This window comes from Dermochelys coriacea, chromosome 7 (assembly GCF_009764565.3).
Source record: "Dermochelys coriacea isolate rDerCor1 chromosome 7, rDerCor1.pri.v4, whole genome shotgun sequence".
Classification (NCBI taxonomy): Eukaryota; Metazoa; Chordata; order Testudines; family Dermochelyidae; genus Dermochelys; species Dermochelys coriacea.
Window position 1 is genome coordinate 29,082,089 of NC_050074.1, and position 20,839 is coordinate 29,102,927.

Here is a 20,839-nt window from a genome sequence, read left to right on the forward strand (position 1 = left end):
ATAGTGGTGTTTGGGGGGGATGAGGGAAGCTCTTTGAATCTGTTTATATAGCTAATATAGCCAAAGTGAAATTTTGTTTAACTGAAAGTTTCTAATCCTCACACACTATATGAACTACTTTCTCGCCTTCTCAAATCATCTTCACTTAATGATGGTAATATAAAAGGTATTTGCTTTGAACCTGCATCTGCTCCCCTTGCCATCAATGGCAAAAGTCCTCTTGACTTCAATGGGACCATAATCTGGCCCTATAACAGGAACACCCTAATGCAAGCTGGATCAATCAGACGCATATATTTGGGGGAGGTGGGAATATATATGTATATATTTTTGTTTGGTGTAAAAAGAGCAGCATTGACATGAGCAAACATTTAAAGAAGAGAGACAATTTTATAAAAGACGTTGTTTCAACTGGACAGTCACTTTCTGTATTTTGTTTGCTATTGTTTCAGACACGTAGACTTGGAGAAGAGCTTATTTATTTAGGGCTTGGTCTAATTCCTACTGAAGTGCATGGAAAAACTGGTGTTGTCTACAGTGGGAATTGAATCATACTTGTACGGTTCATCTTCTCCAATTTCTGCTAATGTTCGTGGCTTTAATCAGGAACTGGATTGGGCCCTTAATACCATTTCTCTTTTTCAGTTTGATACTGCAGTGAGGTACTAATTATGTATCAATCTGTGGCCATGCAAATGAACTATCGGTTGCAAATTAAGCATTATGACTTTACTGCAGAATAAGCAGAAAGGGAAGATGGACTGGGAAGGGAATGAATGAGCCCTTAGTTTAAACAGAAATATCTCTAATTAGCAAATATTGCAAGGAAAATTATGGGAAGAAAATGTGAATTGCAAATTAGAGACAGGGCTCAAATCAAAACTCTAGCTCTGAATACACTTGAATATTGGTTTGTCTGACATCTAGATATGAATGTTCTGGCTCAGGCCCATCTCTGAGATAAATAGATTCAAGCAATAAGTTTAATAATTTTGAAAGTTTTGATTTCCACTCCTCCGGCTACATGAAAGTCCTTCCTTAAAGAACAGCTCTGATTTCACCTAATCCTGCCCAACCATCTAAGATTTCAGAAGGGAGAATGTTCTTACTACCATGAATGAACTATGAAATGTGCTAGAGAAAGATAATTATCATAATACATTCCTTGTGGGAATTCCTCCCCTGTTTCACAGACTTTCTCTCAAGTGGGAAAAGAGGAAGTTGAGAAAGAGGGGGACAGGTCATTCTCTGTCCCTGCCTGCTGCAGACTTTGGGTAACCTGTCTGAAGTCTCATCTTCTGCTTCCTTATCTGCAAAATAAGGATAGCAGTATTACTTACCTATTCAACAGGGTGTTGTGAGACTGACTTCATTTATGGCTTTAAAGTACTTAAGATTCTTGGATGAAAGACACTATATAATGTTTTCATTAAAAGTGTTTGTTTATTATGATGTAGGTTTAGACTGCAGACGATAGGATTTTCTTTTTAGTGCTGTTGCCAGGTGCTGTGTTCAGATCTATTGTACTCCATTGATTTGTGTTGTACTGATGCTTGTCAAATCTGATAAAGTAATTCACCTTTACAGTCCATTTTTTATTAAGATGAAAGCAAGAAAAGGCTCTGAACACCCTAAACTTGTAGGAGGTGTGGATCTGAATTTTGTGATTTGGATCCATCTCAGAACAAATCACAAGATATTTTTTTTTTTAAAGGTTGAGGGAGTTGGAAAGGAGAAGCTATATGCCTGAGAGATTTTTTTGTTTGTAGCAATAGATGCTGGTGATCATGTTGATGAAAAGAGTATCATGTGATACTGGCTGGCTGCGTGGGTCGCTTTCAAGCCTACTTTGTTGATACTTAAACAACGCTGAATATTTTTAAAGCATTGGGCACCTGTTTCTCCACTGCCTGACATCTAGCGTAGTCATTTTTCACCAACAAAATGTGGGTGTAAAATGCTAACACTGCCATGCCTGGAGAATTCGGACTTTAGTAGAATTTTACATTCCTTGTACTGGTGTAAAGAAATGGTTACCCAAAGCCTGGGGCTGGGTAGTAGAGAAGAATTCCCGCCCCCTACCCCGGGTTGCTCAGTGTTTAAAACAAGAAGCCATTTTTACTGTCTCTCTTGTTCTGGGCTGCCTCCCATAATATTAGTGCCACAAAATGATACTGGACTAGACGCACCTTTACAGTAAATCCTGTGTTGCTCATTTCAACAAAATAGCTGCCACCAGCAGTGGGATCAAACATCAGCTTTTATTAAGCAAATTAAAATATCAAAGTCCTTTTTCCCTTCTGAACTTCTGTATTATTGGGTGCAGTAAAATGGCTATGGTTAAGCTCTCAAAATGAGTTTAGCTAATTTTTAGTATTATGCTTTCAACTATTAGGAGAAAGGATGGTAACATTGGTAACTGTAATTTGATTTATTATTTTTTCAATCACTTCATATAAAATTCCGTGTGTGCCTTCAGTGTTTTATCCTGGAAGTACAGCTAATGAATGGTGGTCATGGTCGTGGGAGACTCAGAAAGCCTAGTGGGACTAAATACCCACCACACTTACTGATTGGTAGTGTGCTGCTTTCCTAGACTGCAGCTGGTTAATGATTTTCTCCTTGAGCCGGCAGGACAATTATCCATAGCATTCAACCTCCTGGAGTTCAAATATGCATTCAAAGATGCAATCCAAAGGGTGCAGAACTGCAATAATTCAGAAAGTTTGCAATCATATGTGCAGAAGGAGTTTTGTTTCATGTGATATTATCCACAACCTCAGTTTCATGGGTAAAATGTTCCTTATTTGTAATGTAAGCTAGGAGGAAATAAACAGATTTGTCTGGGACAGATGTATATGTGGGTCTATAGTAAAATATCCTTCCATAATGAGGAACAGTTCAGAGGCTTACAGGTGGCAACAAATAGTAGCACAGTACTGTATGGAAGTGCTTTGCTTATGTAGCTAGCAACACCTACATCTGGCTAAATAAGTAAAGAACACTTTTGACTCCTACTGCTGACTTCATCCTGGAAAAGACGACCAGTATGGTGAATAGGACAGGGGGAGGACAGGCCAGAGAAAGCTCTGGTAGTCCTTTTTAATGTTGGTATCTTCCAGAATTTACAAAGTCACCATCCACCAAAACCTGTATGGATTTTGGTAGCTTCCTAGATTAAGATGCAGGAAAAAGTATGTTTCTCTTTCTCTGTGTATAAATTAATACGTATCTCACACACGCAAACTGAGTGTAAAGAACATTATTAAGGTTGCAAATTCAAGCATGAAAAAGTTAGGAAACAGCAGTATTATAGTTGGCTGGGACAACCTTAACTTGCGTGTGTGCATTATGCATTTTAATTGCATGACCCCATAGTAGTCACAGACCTTCGATTGTGAATTATCCAGTCAGGGTGGCATTTTAGTGACACTTAAAAACGCTCTTCTACAACGATCCTTTTATAACTGGCCTCCTTCCTCTTCTCGGCTACTGCCACACTAGAGAGTTTTATAGCGGCGCAGCTGCAAGCTCTGCTAATGTAGCCACTCTAAGCCAATGGGAGAGTGCTCTCACATCGGCTAAACTGCTCCAGCCCCCGCGAGCGGCGGAAGCTGTAGCGTCGATATACATAGCAGTATCCACACCGGCACTTATATCAATGTTACTTATATCGCTCGGGGGTGGGAGGAGGTGATTTATTCAGCCCCCTGAGCGACATAAGCTGTAGCGTAGATATGCCCCATGATATTTTTTTGTGCAGTTAGCACTTAGATGTTTGCCTGCACTTTTTCTTAAAAGCCTCGGGGAAATGCTGGTATTTGAAGCTTGTTAATCACAGCACAATAACCAGGTAATTTAGTAGGCGAAAGCAAAATGAGCATTCGGTAGAGGAGTAAGAGAAGCATTACTTAATCAACTCTGAATTCTCCTCATCCCTCCAATGGTTCTTACATCTAAATAGCAAAGAAAGTAAAAGGAGGCTGTGAACACCACTGGTTTTAATGGTGCTTTGATGTTCATGGGTTTCATGCACATTACTAAAACCTGTTTTTCTCATAACGTAAGATTTTTAAGACAGACCTGGACCGTAGCCATGAATGGTAATTACATTTTATGGACATCTGGGTTAAAATAAAATTTCCCATTCCACATAGTCTGTTGCAGTTAGTTGTAACATGAACATATGGGATCCCCACTCTTAAGTAGAAGAGAGGCACAGTGAGACGTGATTAAAAATGGGAGAACTCTGTGGCTTTTTTTTTTGTTTTTGTTTTTTTCCGGCATTTTTAGTATTAGAGAAAATTACCAGGCTGACAGCTTTGTGAGTAAAGGCTTCTGGTATATAGTAAGTGTAGGTAATAAGTGTATCTTGGATAGTATCAGTGTGTGTTTACCACAGTGCCCTGCCTCAACCTTATTTGGGTGGACCACACACTGGAGTTTAGAAAGTAGGTAGGTCTCCTTGCCCATATAACCTTTAATTTCTGCTCAAATCACCAATAAGGGGATCTGTTGTGATGGTTGGCTTTGTGATGGGGTTATCTATTCACTGTACTAGAAACCACTAACCTCCTTCAAACAGGACATCCCACATCCATTGGATGGTATGGACTGTTAAGTCTTTTAGGCCTTTATCTTGCAATGTGATGCATTTGGGTCTTCATTGGGACTTGGCACAGGATAAATTGTGGGACTGGGACCTTAGTCACTGTCGACTTCAGTCACAATTCTGCAGTCAGTCCATATGAGCAGATTTTATTTATTTGTCACAATTTATAACAACATATTGCATGATACTGCGGAATTAAGGGAAGGCTCAGAGAGCGCTCTCAGAATAATCAGGGGAATGGGAAAACTTGTATGAAGAGAGATTGAAAAGATTGGGATAGTTTACCTTGGAAAGGAGATGAACAAGAGTAAAAATGATAGAGGTATATAAAATAACAACGGTTCCGAGAAGATAGATCAGGAACTTCTGTTCTCTCTATTTTATAACACAAGAACAAAGGGACAGTCAATGAAATAAAAAAAATGGCAAAGTTGAACTTATTAATTGGAAAGATATTTTCACACAATGTGCGATTAAATGGTGGAACTCATTGCCACAGGACACCATCATAAACAAATCAAGATTCTAAAAGAGATGGGATATGTTATGTGGATAACAAGAATATCCAGAGTTATAATCATTAATCACAGTATACATTTTGGAAGAGCTATTAAGCCTCATGCTTCAGGGTTTAAGCCAATCTCCCAACTACTAGAGATTAGGAGGTTTCTTGCACCTTCTTCTGAAGTATCTGGCACTGGCAACTGTTGGAGACAGACTACCGGACTAAAAGGATCACTGGTCTGATCTAGTATGGCAATTGCTATGTTCCTATGATCTTGGCCGTAGATTGTATTTGCACCAGTGATGTGGTGATGAACTATTTGATTGCTGATATGAGAGTCATTAACTTCTACAAGAAATCCTAAAATTGACACCTGTGTCCAAAGGATTAAATGTGAACTAGCCATTGCTCTCAAGAATTTTTCTGTAGGTAATTTACTAAATCACTTGTTTTAACTTTGCTTAGACTTTTTACTGCGTGATCAGAAATGGGTTTAAGTTGTTGTAACCTGCTCAGTGTTAGCAGTCTACCGGTAAGAAAAGCCTACCATATTGAAAACAGTTGATTTTACTGTATAAGTGGATGTTGGATCCTCTGTCTCCATATTATAGACTTAAAATAAATGCAAGTCCATAACAGACTGATTTTAATTTTGGGGAAAAAATGTCAGTGTGTTGAGGAGAAGCAGCTTATTTTTTTTGTCATCCCTTTGACACTTATGGAGATCTGAGGTATTAGTTTTTAAGCTGCTTTGTACAGTTGAAACTCATTTGACGAGGACTTGCACAGATGGTGCTTTACTTTATGTCTGAAATGTGACGCTTTTTAATTTCCCTCGGGTTGGCTGAGTAAATCTGGCCAGTATTTCCTCCGTGGATATATGTCAGGTGCTCTCTGATTTGCTTATCTGAAATCGAATTCACTCTGATAAGAGCAGTAAGTGGGTGCCTTTAACAGTGGACAGGGCAGACATTATCAATCTGTTTCAGCCCTGATGTATTCAATAAGCACTGTATCAGTAAATGCTTCCTCTCTAATATGCAGAAGAATGAAATGCTGAAACCTACTTACATATATTGGAAGCAAATTTCCTTTTGTGATGATAGGATACATTTGAAGAGTGGAGGAAAAAATGGTTAATGGAAAAAATTTACAGTTGACTCGACAAGGAGTTTCCTTTGGAAAGGAGATGCTAGTTTGTCCTTGATTTGGCTTAAAGCATCATAATAATATTAGCTGTAAAAAACCTGTCTTACGGAGACAGGCACCCTGAAAACTGCTGACACCTGGAAGCCCCAAATTCATCTTGGAGTGGACTGGGGCAGAAACACATACAGTCGTTTAAAGATAACATTCATTAATCTCATTGACTCCAGTCCATCTGTCAGGCAGATTGTTACCAGTATATACCTACTTAAATTATTAAGAAACCCTTTGCTTTATAATGTGTTTTAGTGAAAGCAATTGACTGGGTTCTAAAAACAGGTTCTGCCATCTGATGCTCATTGAATCTATAAGACCTACATGCTTACATCTCAAAGGAAAATTTTGCTGCAAGATGCTTTTCCCATCACAAATGAAAACCAGGAAACAGAACAGCCTGTTAGCATAAAATCTGTGTTCCATTATTCATTCTGTCTTCACAGCCCTGGACCTGACCACTTACACTGTATACCATGCCTTGGGGGGGAAGGGGCAAGGGAGGAAGGATAAAAGTACTGTATCCGATCATCACACAGAGATATCGTGTCCAGTTGGAGACTAAGGTCTTGATTCAGCAAAGCACATGAAAACCATGATTAAGTGCCATTAGTCAATGAGATGTAAGCGTGTGCTTAATTTTAAGCACGTGCATAATCCCATCAAGTGTTTTGCTGAATTGGGACCCTGAGTCCTGATCCACATCACAAATATGGGTAGTGTTGGCAAGAGGATTTGACATAAAAGCTGGATAAACTGCAATGTTTGTTTTAAAGATCCATCTTCTCTTCAGAGCTAGAAGTTGAACCAGAAAATAAGATCACTTGTTGTGGCAACAGCAAATTAAGAACTGGTCCACTATCTCCCTGTTTTGAGTACCTGTGCTTATGCTGTATGAAGGCAGTAGATTTTACTAATATGTATGGCATTCAAAAGGAGGTCCTTCATTAGTATCTGAGCCATTGTTTGATGTTGCCTATTTTAACAGTTACCCTGTCCAGATTTTAAAAGAACATTGGTTGTTTTTCCTTGTGTACAAAGTTTGTTTGTTGGCCTAGCATTTAGACTAAAATGGTGGCCACAAAAATGATGAGTAAGCTATCAACATTGGAATTTCAAACAGTAGGAAATATAGTAGATAGTCTCTCAGGTATGTGAATGTATCCAAGGTTCTATATGTGTATTTGTTTATGCATCATGAATAGGTCACTCGGAACACCACTGGGACCCTATCCTGCTATTTTCAGGGGCCTTGCTTGGGCAAAACGGTTTCTAATTACAGAGTCAGGTCATTATCTGCATACAGCCAGAGCCTCAGCTGGTGTACATTAGTGTATCTCCTTTGAAGTCAATGCAGCTAAGCCGGTTTGCCCCAGTTAACAATCTGCCCTGTAATGGAGAGATTGAAGTGCAAGAAAAGATGATTTGATTTTTTTTTTTTTTTGCAGTTCTGAAATGTGGAAAAGTTTGTGAACTATTAAAATGAAAGTAATTTTTATGCAAAGGTCGATGTGTTTATTAATCAAATATATCATTTTTTTTCTGACCATCCTAGGCTTTTGGGCAGGCTCATACCAACCACAAGAAGGTAGCAGCAGATGGAGAGAGCAGGGAGGAGACCTTGATTCAGGAGTCTGCTACCAAAGAAGAGTACTACATGAAAAAAGTAATGGAGCTGCAGACTGAGCTAAAGCAGCTGAGGAATGTCCTTGCCAACACCCAGTCTGAAAATGAACGCCTTAATTCTGTCGCACAGGAACTGAAAGAGGTAAGGGCAAATGGATGCTGTGCATCATAGCATGAATTGTGAGAACACTTTGTTTCTCCCATTGTGAAATCAGTGTTCTACTTCATACCTGTGAAGTCATCCTGGGTCAGTATTCAGTGTATTTACCCCACAGCCAGTAGGACAGGGTGTCGCTCTTGTGAGTGTAAGAAAGCACTGTATCAGCTAAGAAACAGGAAAATTGCTTAGCTCAGGCAGAAAGAATATCCTGACTCAGTTCTGTCTTGGCTTGCACCCTGGTAGCAACTTCTACAGTGAAATCAATGGGGTTGGATCAATGTGTGAGATGGGACAGAATTTGGCCCTTTTATTTATATAGTAAACTTAGAACTTCCTGCAGCCTAACTTGAAAAGACGCACATGCATGGGATAAAAACCTTGAACTTGGTTACTGTTAAGGTCCTAATATGATTTCTTTGTTTTATAGTTATAAGTTTGTATTTATCTCATGGTAACAGACTGCTTAAATTGCTGTTGCAAGAGATCTGACCCTTTTATTTCAGTCCTGATCATAATATTTCTTTAGTGTTATGGCTGCACAATATTAATAGTGCTGGGCTATCTGGAGGGAGAAAATAGAGACATATAACTGATTAAACGAACAATTCCATTATTTATGAACTCTTATACTTAAAATAAAAACAAAATCATACAGGTATGGAGGGAGGTGAAGCCGGTAACATTTTGAGTTTAAAGTTCACAGACGTCAATTCCTTAAATTTAAATAGGATAAAGTCTAAAAGCGATAAATTTCAGGGAAGTTATTTCATAATTGTTTATTATGAGACTTCTTGCACCTGCCTTTGAATCCTTGGATACTGGACTGGGGGGTAGTTCTATATAGGTTAATTATCTGATACCTCTGGTATATATTTCACATTGCTAAGTGACTTACAGAGGCGCCTTGTTTAGTTTTCTTTCTCTTCTCTATAATTGAATGGCATATACATGGAAAATACATGGCAGGAGAAATTCTACAGAAGTGGGAAATCTTAAATTGAGTCCTTCTGGAAAATTCAATTATTTCAGTAAAGTAGAATAGAATCAGTCACTACTTAGCCTTTTAAGTATAACAGCGTGGGGATTTGCAGCATGAATTACTACAAGTTATTGAACAGGAATAATCTAACTCTCTTCTATCGCTGATCCTGTGCCATGATTGCAGGACTATAGAGCTGGAGTCCAGCCATGCTGATATGCTCAGGCAACATGAACATATGAACCAGTCTCTGCAAGCACATGCAAAGCTATCATGTATTTATTTCCTACCATTAAGATCAGTTTAAATCCTTTCCCTTCCCTTTCCTTTCTCTTTCCCCCGTCATAACCCCCACCCCCACCGCCAGGGCTTTGTGCACTTAATGAAATTTAAAATGTTCCTTAAAACATGCTGATAGGCAGATTGCAATCCAAAATCTACGAGTCACCAGCTGCAGTTGATGTTTTTTGTGCTATCATGCTAAAACAACTCTGCCTGATTTGCTTGGAGGCATCATGTTGATTAATAAAATGTTGTCATGCTTGCATTAGGACAAGCTGTTTAGCTTGATTCAGGTCCATCCCTCCCCCAGTACACATATGCTGTTTGCATGAGATGGAAACTTTTTTTTGTAGATTTGTTCCGAGAGAGCTGAGCAGCTCTAAAGAGGGAAACAGTGACATCAGATCACCCATGGGAACTCAGGGAGATTCTTCCTCTGCTTAAAAAAGGAAGTTTGAAGTTTTCTGTGTTTTGGAGTGGGGAAAATCTGCTGAATTTCTTCACCTTCTACATCTGACTAGAAATCAGCTGTGAGAATAATGTAAAGAATTTAATTTCATGTTTAACTATAAATTTTAAATGGATCTATTAAACTCTGAGCAATCCTTCATTTAAAAAAATGTTCGAAGTTTGAGAAACAGTGTATTTTGCTATTGTGTGTGTGTGTGTGTGTGTGTGTGTGTGTGTATTCTAAAATTTAGACCCCTGCTGATGAGTTTGAGTACTTAAGAATAATGCTGCTTTAGAAAGAGTGGTTGTATGTCATTTCCTCTCTGTCATCTCATTGCTTTTCTCTTTTTCCCATTTAAGACCCAGCTGTTTCTTCTGCTAGGAAAAAAATAACACAAGGCCTTTAATGTTAAAGTGAAAACATCTGAGCCAGCTGGCTAATATATTTTAGGATTCGCCTCCTGTGAAGGTGCTTGCTTCTGCACCACATTTAAATTTAAACTATCCTGTAATTGCCATTGGTGGTTCTAATATTGAGGCAGCATGAACAATGTTGTATTAGCTATCACAAGTTCTCCAGTCTATTTGGAGCCAAGTCAAAATGCAGCAAATGTCTAACCTGACAGACTCACCATTTTCCAAAGCAGTGGGTCAAGAATTGGCAAAACTTCAAAACAATTCCTATTTCGTCATCATCTTCTTCAGTGGGTTGAATAGCTAAATCGTTTAGCTACTTGGTTGAGTGTAACTGGGAAGAGACATACAGGCTTCTCTTTCTATAAAGATTATGGATACAGTACATATTAGTGAGTTTATTCAAAGCCATTATAGGGGAGAATTGGAGGAGATTATGCAACATCAGTTGTAGATTGGTGAGGAAAGTCTACCCACTCCATTCACCATGCAGGCATGGACAGCCCTAGATTTGCATAGAGAGACAGACACCAGACCATAGTCCAAAAAAAAGACTCCATTCCCTGTGAATTATCCCTCTCAACAGCAACATAGATGGCATAGGGGTGTGGCTAACTGGTCAATGACTGTACAGACAGATCCATTGGCTAACATCCACTGTGGAGGAGAACTATCCAGGTCACAGATGCTACTGCAATTTGCCCCTCTCCCCCTATCACCTGTCAGAGTCCCTGTGCAGGATTTGGCCCATTCAATGTGTATGTTTGGGAAGTTCTGTTTTACTACTATTAGACAGATTTCTTCAAAAGGAATGGGCTGGCTCCTGAGATCTCTAATGGAACAGAGCGCTGTTCGCCTCCTCTTTGTTCATTTCAGATCTGGTCCAGTCTGGTAGTGACTAGTCACCTCATGAAGGAGGGTGTTTTGTCAACGAGATCCGAGATGGCTTCAGTCCATTTCCTAGTGGCGGTGCCCATATAGCAAAACTGTCCAGAAGTCGAGAATTTGATTGAATCCCAGTCTCATTTTTAGAAGTGATACGTTTGGCAGGGTTGGTGGGGAAACTAGCACTACCCATGCAGTGACCTATTATGTGGATATAGGTGCCTGGCAGTTTCCATGCTTGTCAACATGGTATCCTTCTTTTTTTTTTTAATCTCAACATAAAAGAAAGATCAATCTATCCTCAATAACAGAACAGGGAAGTGGTTGTACTGAGACTGATTAGCAGCTCACTCTTGAGTTATACTGGACAATATTAATGGTTATGTAATGTAGCAGGATGTGGTTGACATTGGATGCCTAAAATAATTAATAGATTCCAAGGCAAGAATAGACCATTGTGATCATCTAGTCTGACCTCCCGTGTAACACAGGCCATAGAACTTCACCAAAATAATTTGCAAAACGTATCTTTAAGAAAAACATCCAATATTGATTTTAAAATTGTCAGCAATGGAGAATCCACCATGACCGTGGTAAGTTGTTCCAATGGTTAATTCTTCTCATTGTTAAAAATTTATACTTTATTTTCAGTCTAAAGAGCTAGAACAAACATCTACCTCATGCTGTTGTCACCATCAGAAGCTGTGTCCGAAAGGGGATGTGCAATAAAACTGTCTTCTCATAAGCACTCATGTGGAGGTGATCAGTGTTTTGCTAAGGAGAAAATGACTTCTGATACACCTGAAGTTGCTGGAGTAGATCCAAGAGCTTTTGACAGTTTTCCATTGAATTACCTAGTTCAGTCCTGTTGAGACAGGTTGACAGGGTGGTTACCAGATGTGAATTCAAGTGCTGCCATTAGCTAGCTCAGCAGCTCTTGTGCCCTGGAGGAGTCATTGGAGGGACACCTCCTGAACAATTAGTAATTACCACTCCCTTTTCTCTTCTTTCATCTCTTCTGTATTTTAGCAGTAGGATTGCAAAGCGGATTATTCCAACCCTCAATGTTAGCCACGCACAGTTGATAGGAGCCAAAAAATAATTGAGCAGTGCTTTTCCAGGAGAGCATGGAAAGTGGAAAGATGCCTCAGTTATATAAACCGAAGAAGAAAATGTATCTCAAAACAATTGTCTGTATTGTTTCAATACCTGGGTTTAAAAAAAATCAAACTATTTAAGTACTAGGCTGGCTAAAATGACATGGCTCTATATAATCTGCAGAAAATTATGCTTGAAAAACAAAACTCTCTTATTCAGGGTTATCAGGAAGGTATGAACAAGCGTCATTCCTCTGAAACTATAAAGTGGCAGTTATTTTCCTCAGGAAGCTTTTTGTGTTGCTTTGTTCTGTATTATCTCATCTTTGCTTGGCTGCGCTATATAGAGAAAATGCATGTCAAACTGCAGGATAATTTACAAAATGTAGTTTCCTGATTCTGCTATCTGCAGGGATTTCTCCCTTTGCTCCTCCAATCCCACTAGTTTTTGTTTACTTTTTTTTTTTTTTGCATGGTTAATGCTGACAATCTTCCCCCCACCCCCAAAGTATTGTCCTGTGGGAGGAGTCGCAGAATTTTATAAAAATATATTTGCAGAGGGGCAACATTTTGTACATGACAGTTTTGTTTATTTCCTAAGACCAACCCTTTCTCCTATGGGGATAAAGAAACCGTGGAGGCAAAGTAGGGTAGCAGGTTAATGTTGTATTAAGGAATTAGCCCAGTCACTGCACTTAGTGCCCTTTTCTCTTCCACATAAATATCCAGTGCTACATCAGCCCTGTACTGATGGCCAAGCTTTCTGACTTCAACTCATGCTCTAGGCAGCAATTCCCTTTGGTGATGTCTGCCATGCCCAGCTAGGCTGCACACTAGCTCCTCCTGTTGACGGTATTTATGTACTGTCTGCAGCCTAGACGTCTGCCTTTTTTTAAGGGCAGAGAGATGTTCTGAAGGCTCTCTCTGGGCCTGCTTACCAGGCAGGATTTTTTTTTCTCCCTCTTTCTAAGCAGCATTTCCAACAGGGAGAGGGCACTAGCCTAAGGCAGGAGCAGCATTTGCTCAGTGCCAGCAGCATTTGCAGTGTGATCCAGCACTCGGATCCTCTCCTTTTTAGCAGCAGGAGTCTGCAGCGCCTCCCCCAGCCAGCAGCGGTGCTAGAAAACATCATGTAGAGGGCTTTCAGGTCAGTGTGCTGAAGCAGGACTTATCCTCCTGTTGCTTTTACCATTTGAACTGGAGCATGGCTTCAGGCACATAGGCCTGGGGCAGTCAGAGGAAAGGGAATGCCCAAGATTGGGGAACCCTCCCAGACAGCTGCTGTGGCAAAACATCTCAACAGGGAGGGCAAAAGCCCTTGTGCTTGGGGCTCTCAAAATGTTGCCTCTCTTGATCGCTCTCCCCTAAGGCAGTGGTTCTCTAAGCCGTTCCGCTGCTTGTTCAGGATAAGCCCCTGGTGGGCCGGGCCAGTTTGTTAACCTGCCGCGTCCACAGGTTCGGCCGATCACGGTTCCCACTGGCCACGGTTCGCCGCTCCAGGCCAATGGGGGCTGCGGAAAGCAGTGTTGGCCGAGGGATGTGCTGGCCACACTTCCCGCAGCCTCCGTTGGCCTGGAGCGGCAAACCGTGGCCAGTGGGACCTGCAATCGGCCGAACCTGCAGATGAGGCAGGTTAACAAACTGGCCCGGCCCGCCAGGGGCTTACCATGAACAAGCGGCAGACTGGCTTTGAGAACCACTGCCCTAAGGGATCAGCCAAGGGTTTGCTTCCTGGGGGCAGCACTGGCTCTTTCGCCTAGCCCTGAGACCCCAGACTAAGTCAGGCAACCCCTCAGGGTTAGAAGTTTCAAGTTTGCCCTGGGCCCTCATAGAAGTGCGATATCCTGGTCCCACTCGGCCCAGCTCACATAGGTGCCTGGCAGTGGTCTTGGGTTCTTTAGTTACTTGAGCCCTAGAGGTGACAGCGTCACCCATTCAAGATCAATTTCCTGGGTTTTGAGTCTTGACATTAAAGTACAGAACTGGAGATGGGAAAGATGTTGCTGAAAAGCACAGAGCCTGCTCTGTTCATAGCAGATTGTCTGTGTTTTGATTTCTAGCAAGTGTGTATTTTTAGGGGCCAACACTGTCACCATGGTAGCTCATTAAGCTGGCTATTAGACTCAAAGCGCCTGTCTGCCTATAGCAGCACTGTCTAGTACTCTTCTCCAAGTACACAGTAGGGCAATTGTTCAAGTCCTCCAAGTTCCCATAAGCACTTGCCTTAGCATCATAAGTAATGGGAAGAGTATTCCCAAAGTCATGGGTGCACTTCTCTTTCCCAGTAGGATTTATAGCTAAAATGCTGATTAGTCCTTTGTGAATTGTTATCCTCTGTTTTTCCCCTCTCAAATAAACTGGTAAACTATTTACCTAATTCTCTTTAATTTAGTATTGTTTGAGGTTTTTTTCTTTAAAAAAAAAAATACACACAAAATCCAAGTTGAGATAGTACTTCTATTCAGATGCACCTGCCAGGAAACAGAAAATAAAGGCCTCAACTTGCCAATTTGCAACACAATGAGGTGAGGTAAGGATGGAGATGTTGTTAATCATATAGCATCATAAATTTGTGTGCACGCACTGCAGGCAGGCAGATGAGTAAGCCTCATTCCCTAGCCTGAAGATTTTATAATCAAAATAAAATAGACAAGACAGGACGTGGGAAAACAGTTCAGTTCATGTAAGCGGTGGGGAAGAAAGATTTATGAGAACAAAGTAGGAAGTCTTGGAAGAAACTTATAGGAGGAAAGAGGAGTTGCTTAATGATAAATAGAATATAGAAGAATAGGAGAGTAGGTGTGAAGCTGAGGCCTGGTCTATACCTAAAAATTTGATCGATCTAGCTACGTCACTGCAAAAAACCACTGTGAAAAATTTCCTGCCCTGTGCAACATAGTTAGGTCAACCTAACCCCCAGTGTAGATACCACTAGCTACCATGTCTTGGAGAGGTGGATTAATTGTGGTGACTGAAAAACCCTTGCCATCGATGTAGCACAACAGCGGCATAGCTGCAGTGCTGTAGCCGGGCTGTTGTAATGTAGACATGGCCTAAGTTTTAGAAAAGGAGGAAAGAAGCAAAAAGGAGAAAGGAAATAGTGGTGCACAAAGAGCAAAAGAGGGAGATCATATCAGAGATGTAAATGGGAGTGAGAATAAGGCATCTGTTTCTGAGTTCCTGACATATAGGAGACCAGTGAAGGATTTCATGAAGGAAGGTGATGTGATCAGAGCAGTGGGAAACAGACAGCTTTAGCAACAGCATTTTGGAGAAATGTGGGTGGGAAGAGGTTGCAGGTGTATAAGAGGTGAAGAACAGTGGAGTTGTCAGTGTTGGTTGTGGAAGAAAAGGACTGACCTACATAGTTAAGTTTGATACAGAAATGTAGCAAATGGGTCAAGTAGAAAAAAGGTTTGGAGAGAGTGAGTTGAAGATTCTTGCAAGACACCTAGGAGACCAGAAACAGCTGAAGGTACAAGAGGGGAAAGGATGTGAGCTGAGAGGTAAATTTGTCATTGGTGTAGAGGCTGAAGCTGTGGGAGCATAGGGGGCCACCTAAAGAGAGAATGGAGATGAATAAGAGGAGGGGGATGAAGGGTGGAAAAGAGAGGAAAAAAGGGACCATTACAGAGATGCTAAAAGAAAAGGAGTACTTGTGGCACCTTAGAGACTAACAAATTTATTAGAGCATAAGCTTTCGTGAGCTACAGCTCACGAAAGCTTATGCTCTAATAAATTTGTTAGTCTCTAAGGTGCCACAAGTACTCCTTTTCTTTTTGCGAATATAGACTAACATGGCTACTACTCTGAAACCTGTCAGAGATGCTAAAGGAGCAGTCGGAGGCTGTCTCTCCACTACCAAATTTAGTTTGGTGCTTGTTGTTTGTTTTTTGTTTTTTTGACTGTTGGTATAAACAAGGCTCGTGTTATTTATGCCTTTATTTTCTTTATATTCTTTTGTCTTTTATACAGTGCCTGAGCCATGTCTACACTAACGCTTATACCAGGGCTCAAAAATGGGTAGTCCAGACACAGCCAGAGGGAGATAAAAATCAGGAGAGTAAAGGTTAGCAGAAGCAATAATGGAGAAAGTGAAGGAGAGAGTGGACCGAGTATATTTCATAGAATAGAATACCATGGTTGGAAGGGACCTCAGGAGGTCATCTAGTCCAACCCACTGCTCAAAGTAGGACCAATCCCCAATTTTTGCCCCAGATCCCTAAATGGCCCCCTCAAGGATTGAACTCACAACCCTGGGTTTATCAGGCCAATGCTCAAACCACTGAGCTATCCCTCCCCCCATATAGAGCTGGTCAAAAATACAGTAAAACACTTCATAATTCTTTTATTTAAACATTTTGAAAATGTTGTGGTTTTTAGACAATTTTCTTGAAAATAAACAAAAAAATCTCAACCCTCTCCAAAGCTGGGCAGCTCCCTCCCCTCTTCCTGATATTTTGGTGAAAAATCCAAATTTGAAAAATTTGTTTGGCAGATTCAGCAGATGTAACTGTCTTTATTTTCTTTAGATTGCTGTCCCAAGCTGAATATGACGTGTGGAAGCACAAAGTTAAACTTCCTCAATTCACTTTGCCCTGAGAGGCTCTGATTATTTTTCAAGGTTGAATTCAGTTTCCCCTCTTTTCTCTTTTTTTTTCTTCCCCCTCCTCGAGGGGAGGGTTTGATAGATCATATCACTCATTTCCATTTTCATGTATCCTGGGGGGGGGGAAACGCTTTTAAAGAAGTTACATTTATATATTGCTTTTCATTCCAAAAGTTTCCAAAGTGTTAGAAAGCATGCATGTATCTCACCACTGTGAAATGCACCCTCTGAAGGGGAGGGGCAGCATACAGCTGGCACACAGCACTTTGCACTACAGTTTGGGGAGGTAGAGAGGATGCCCTGGCAAACACTAATTTTAGGAAAAACACATTTGGATCCTTAATACTCTCACAAAATAGACTTGATTTCCTCAGGAATTCATATCTGTGGGACTAGAGAGGGACTAAAAATTCAAACAAAATACTCTAGCAAGTGCACACGTAGTATTTTAATGTGAATTTTTTTTCAATTTATTGAAGAAAGCATTATTTATTTACGATTTAGAAGAAAGCCTATTGAGATGATGCAGTTTTTTAAAAAACGCTCCTTACGCTGAAATCGTTAATGGAGCTTGAAACTGACTATTCAAAGCTCTGTTTAGCTGAAAGCTTTTGTTTGTGGACTAACAAGGCTCTTTCATAAAAGCATGCCAGAGACGGGTCGATGTCCCAAAGGAACCAAGCCTATCAAATGTGATCTGCAAGACTGGATTCCTTATCACTGCAACATATTGAAAGAATTAGAAGGATCACAGTGTGAATTTTTTATTTTTCTCTTTCTCTTTCCTTCCCCCCCCCCCATTGACTCTAGAGCACTGGAAGGGATGTCTGGTAAATGGGCAGAATAATTGCCTGTCTTTTGTTCATAACAGGAAGTTCAAATATGGTGATAACCGTATGATACAGGCACGCTGCTGGGTGCTGTCTCAGCATATTGCAGATGGTTACAGATGGCAGCTGTTTTCTTCCCACCTTTTATCTTCATTGGAGTTGATTTTACACTGACAACTTCTCCTTTTTTTGATAACGAGAATTTTTTTATTTTTACAATAGGGAAGTAGCATATATCATTTGTAGCCCTTTGAGAAATAATATAAAATCAATTTCAAAGAAGATGAATTGTCATGGAAATTCAATTGATTTGCTTTGCATGTATTCCAGGAGGCATCTGCTCCTGATTTCTCCATTGTTGTTGTGCACTGATATATTCAGGGGAAAGATGTTAACAGCATTTCTCTTTCTGTAATGGCTGCATCCCAAAGAGTGAGAATTTTGAAAAATAAATTGATACTGGAAATTCAAAGAGATGCACGTGTTACTCTTTAACCGTACTGCATATTTTCAAATTCCAGGTTTAAAGTAACGAGTCAATGCAGAGATTTTTGCCATGATATTTATTAATCTAATCTTTTTTATGTAATAAGAGTCTCAAAGGTTCAGTTAGTGGTAAGATTCCAAGGTCAATTGGGAATTGCGCCCCTTTTAAGTAAGCTGGTATGTGACCATTGGTGGTGCTGCACTGCAAGGAACAGAACGCTTTTTTTTTTTTTTAAATGATGGCTTCTTATGACCTTCCTTTTGACCTTTGTCTGCTCAGGGTTTTCTGACCAGCATAAGCTCTGGAAAAGTAAAACAATCCCCTGTGAGGTAATCTTTTATCTGATCTGAAAATACTTACACAATGTAGTGTGACTGAGAACATTCTAACCGGTTTGACAGTGGCTTGAAATAACCTGGCAAACCATTATTAAAAGTGTTCTTTTGCTGCTGGATGAAATCTTCTCAAACTCCAGCAGTATTACAGTTTAAGGCCACAGAAAATAAGGGCACTCTTCTGGGTTAATGGCTCTGGGTTTGCTACCTCCATTATGGGACTGTGGCCTCTGGCAGTATTTCCAAGTAAGATTTGTTTGGCATGTTTTTGAGAGGCAAAGGTTTGAAAATAGGAAAGAGCATGGATGTGTAGTACATTCTAAAGCATAATTGTAATAATAATTATACTTGAATAATTGTATTTGAAGAAAAACAGTGTATTTAGTAGCTTGGCAGCTAGCAAACTGACCCAGAACTGCTTCTAAGATATTTTTTCAGCCATTTTAGGTTGGTGTTGGGGATGAGGGAGGAATGTGACAAAAAATTGTCCAAATAGGAAGCACAAATACTCTTAGTGAATGGTCACTGTAGTACTGACTTGTGCTTTCACTACACCAGCTCTTATACCAATTATTTTTGTTCATTTCTCTGTCGTCTTACTGCCTATATTCGTTTCTGTGCCTATGCCATTCACAGCAATTTTGTAAGTCAGGTTGAAAAAGAATTTCCAAAAAATACCCTAGTTTTGCTACCTTACTAATACTTCCCTCTCAACTTTCTTGCATGTAAGATAATATTTTGGGTTAGTGGCTGAACATGGGGATCCAGTCTGTAAATGCAGATCAGATGTTCTCTCCCTAGATGAAAGGGATTGAAATCAGTGTTGTTCACAAGTTTAATTTTTATTCTCTCCTTCAGTCACAAATGAATATGGGGCTAACTCATGAAATCCTACCATGTTTTGTCTTTTTATTGCTCACGAGAGAGGTCCGTTGCTGTTCTAACAAGTGTTGTCAATCCAGAATAAAGAATTTGCTGAAGTTCTGGGATAGTTCGCACTGCACTGAGTCAAAGCTATCATTCGTTCATGTGTCAGAAGCTGGTATCTCTTTAATTTGTTATCCATTGTCCAAACAGGCATGGCCGAAAGGGAAAGCATGTGGTAAGGCAAGTTAATGAAATGGCTGCTTCCTGCTGTGTGTGGTGGTTCTGGTTTTCCTGCTCCCCTTTCCATTAAACAGAGACCAGGTCAGGGGAATGGAAATGGGAATAATAAGCCTGTCATCTTTTGGATAATTGGTTGAATCCAGTCGTTTTTCAAAAGTGGCTGAAAGTTGCCATCATGTGACAACTAACTTAATGACCTCTGTGAAAAGAGTTGGTGTTGTCAGTCTGGGGTCTAACGAACAGTTGTCTACAACATAAAAAACATCCCCTCATCTGAGAGTAACTAGCGCTGCAACTGCCAGTTTCAGGAGAGCAGCCAGTCAGTCCCTGAAGCCAAGGTATAGATGCAGCACTTGACTTCCACAAAAGAATTGAGGACATCTGGTGAAGAAGATTGAGGAAGTCAATCTTTAGTGCCTTTAACTTGACTCCGTACATTTTGATAACCACTGTAAAAGAGCTTCTTTAACGTCACACCTTTCTCTGTTGTTTCCAACCATGCTTCTAATTTCTGTGCTATTTGGACAAAAGCTGCTTTTTTCTATCATCCATTCAGTGAAAGTGAATTTTGACATGACCAAGAGCAGTGTCTGCATTGCCAGCATAAACCTAATCTATACACCAATTTTGTTCCAGTATAGCTATTTCAGTTAGGGGTGTGATTTGTTTGGGTCAAACAAACTAGTTACCCAGTACAACCTCTAGTGTGAATACAGGTAAATCAGCAGTATAAAGATGCCTTGTACTGGCACAGATTATTTCCTCATGGGAATCAACTACATTGGCATAAGAACTTCTAGACCGGTATAACAGTGTCCACACTAGGGGGGTTGTGCTACTAATATAGTTAAAGCAGTGTAGAACTAGATATTGGGACAATTAGTGGTACAACTCTTGTGTGTAGACAAGGCCTTAGAGTGCATTACACTAACACTTTACAGATCCACCCAGTACCTATCCAGTGAAATGAAAGTCCACGGATTTATGTATTGATTCTTTCTGAGGTCTTTGTTAGTTGGAAGATCACCCAGTCCCCCCTGCCGCCCCCCCCCCAAAAAAAAAGGAGAGGAAGGCAAAGGAAATCTCTGGAAACAACATTTAGTCACTGTTTGACAAGTGTCCAAATTGCTACATCTCCACATCTGTTTCTGTAAATTACAAAGAGCTGTGAGACATTTTTTGGAGCTCAACTGGGAAAAGTGGGCAGCAAACTTTATCTGCCCTTGGTTTGATTATAATAAACCTGAAGTTATTTTAGTGA

General features: G+C 40.3%; 1 protein-coding gene across 3 annotated transcripts in view; it reads left to right on the forward strand.

The window, feature by feature from the left end:
* BICD2 (BICD cargo adaptor 2) overlaps positions 1 to 20,839 on the forward strand; it is a 173,120-nt gene that overhangs the window by 83,636 nt on the left and 68,645 nt on the right. For all 3 annotated transcript variants that reach the window (XM_038410551.2, XM_038410550.2, XM_043518484.1), the window contains exon 2: positions 7,873 to 8,085. In XM_038410551.2, coding sequence (XP_038266479.1) covers positions 7,873 to 8,085 — 213 coding nt within the window. The remainder of the gene's footprint in view (positions 1 to 7,872; positions 8,086 to 20,839) is intronic.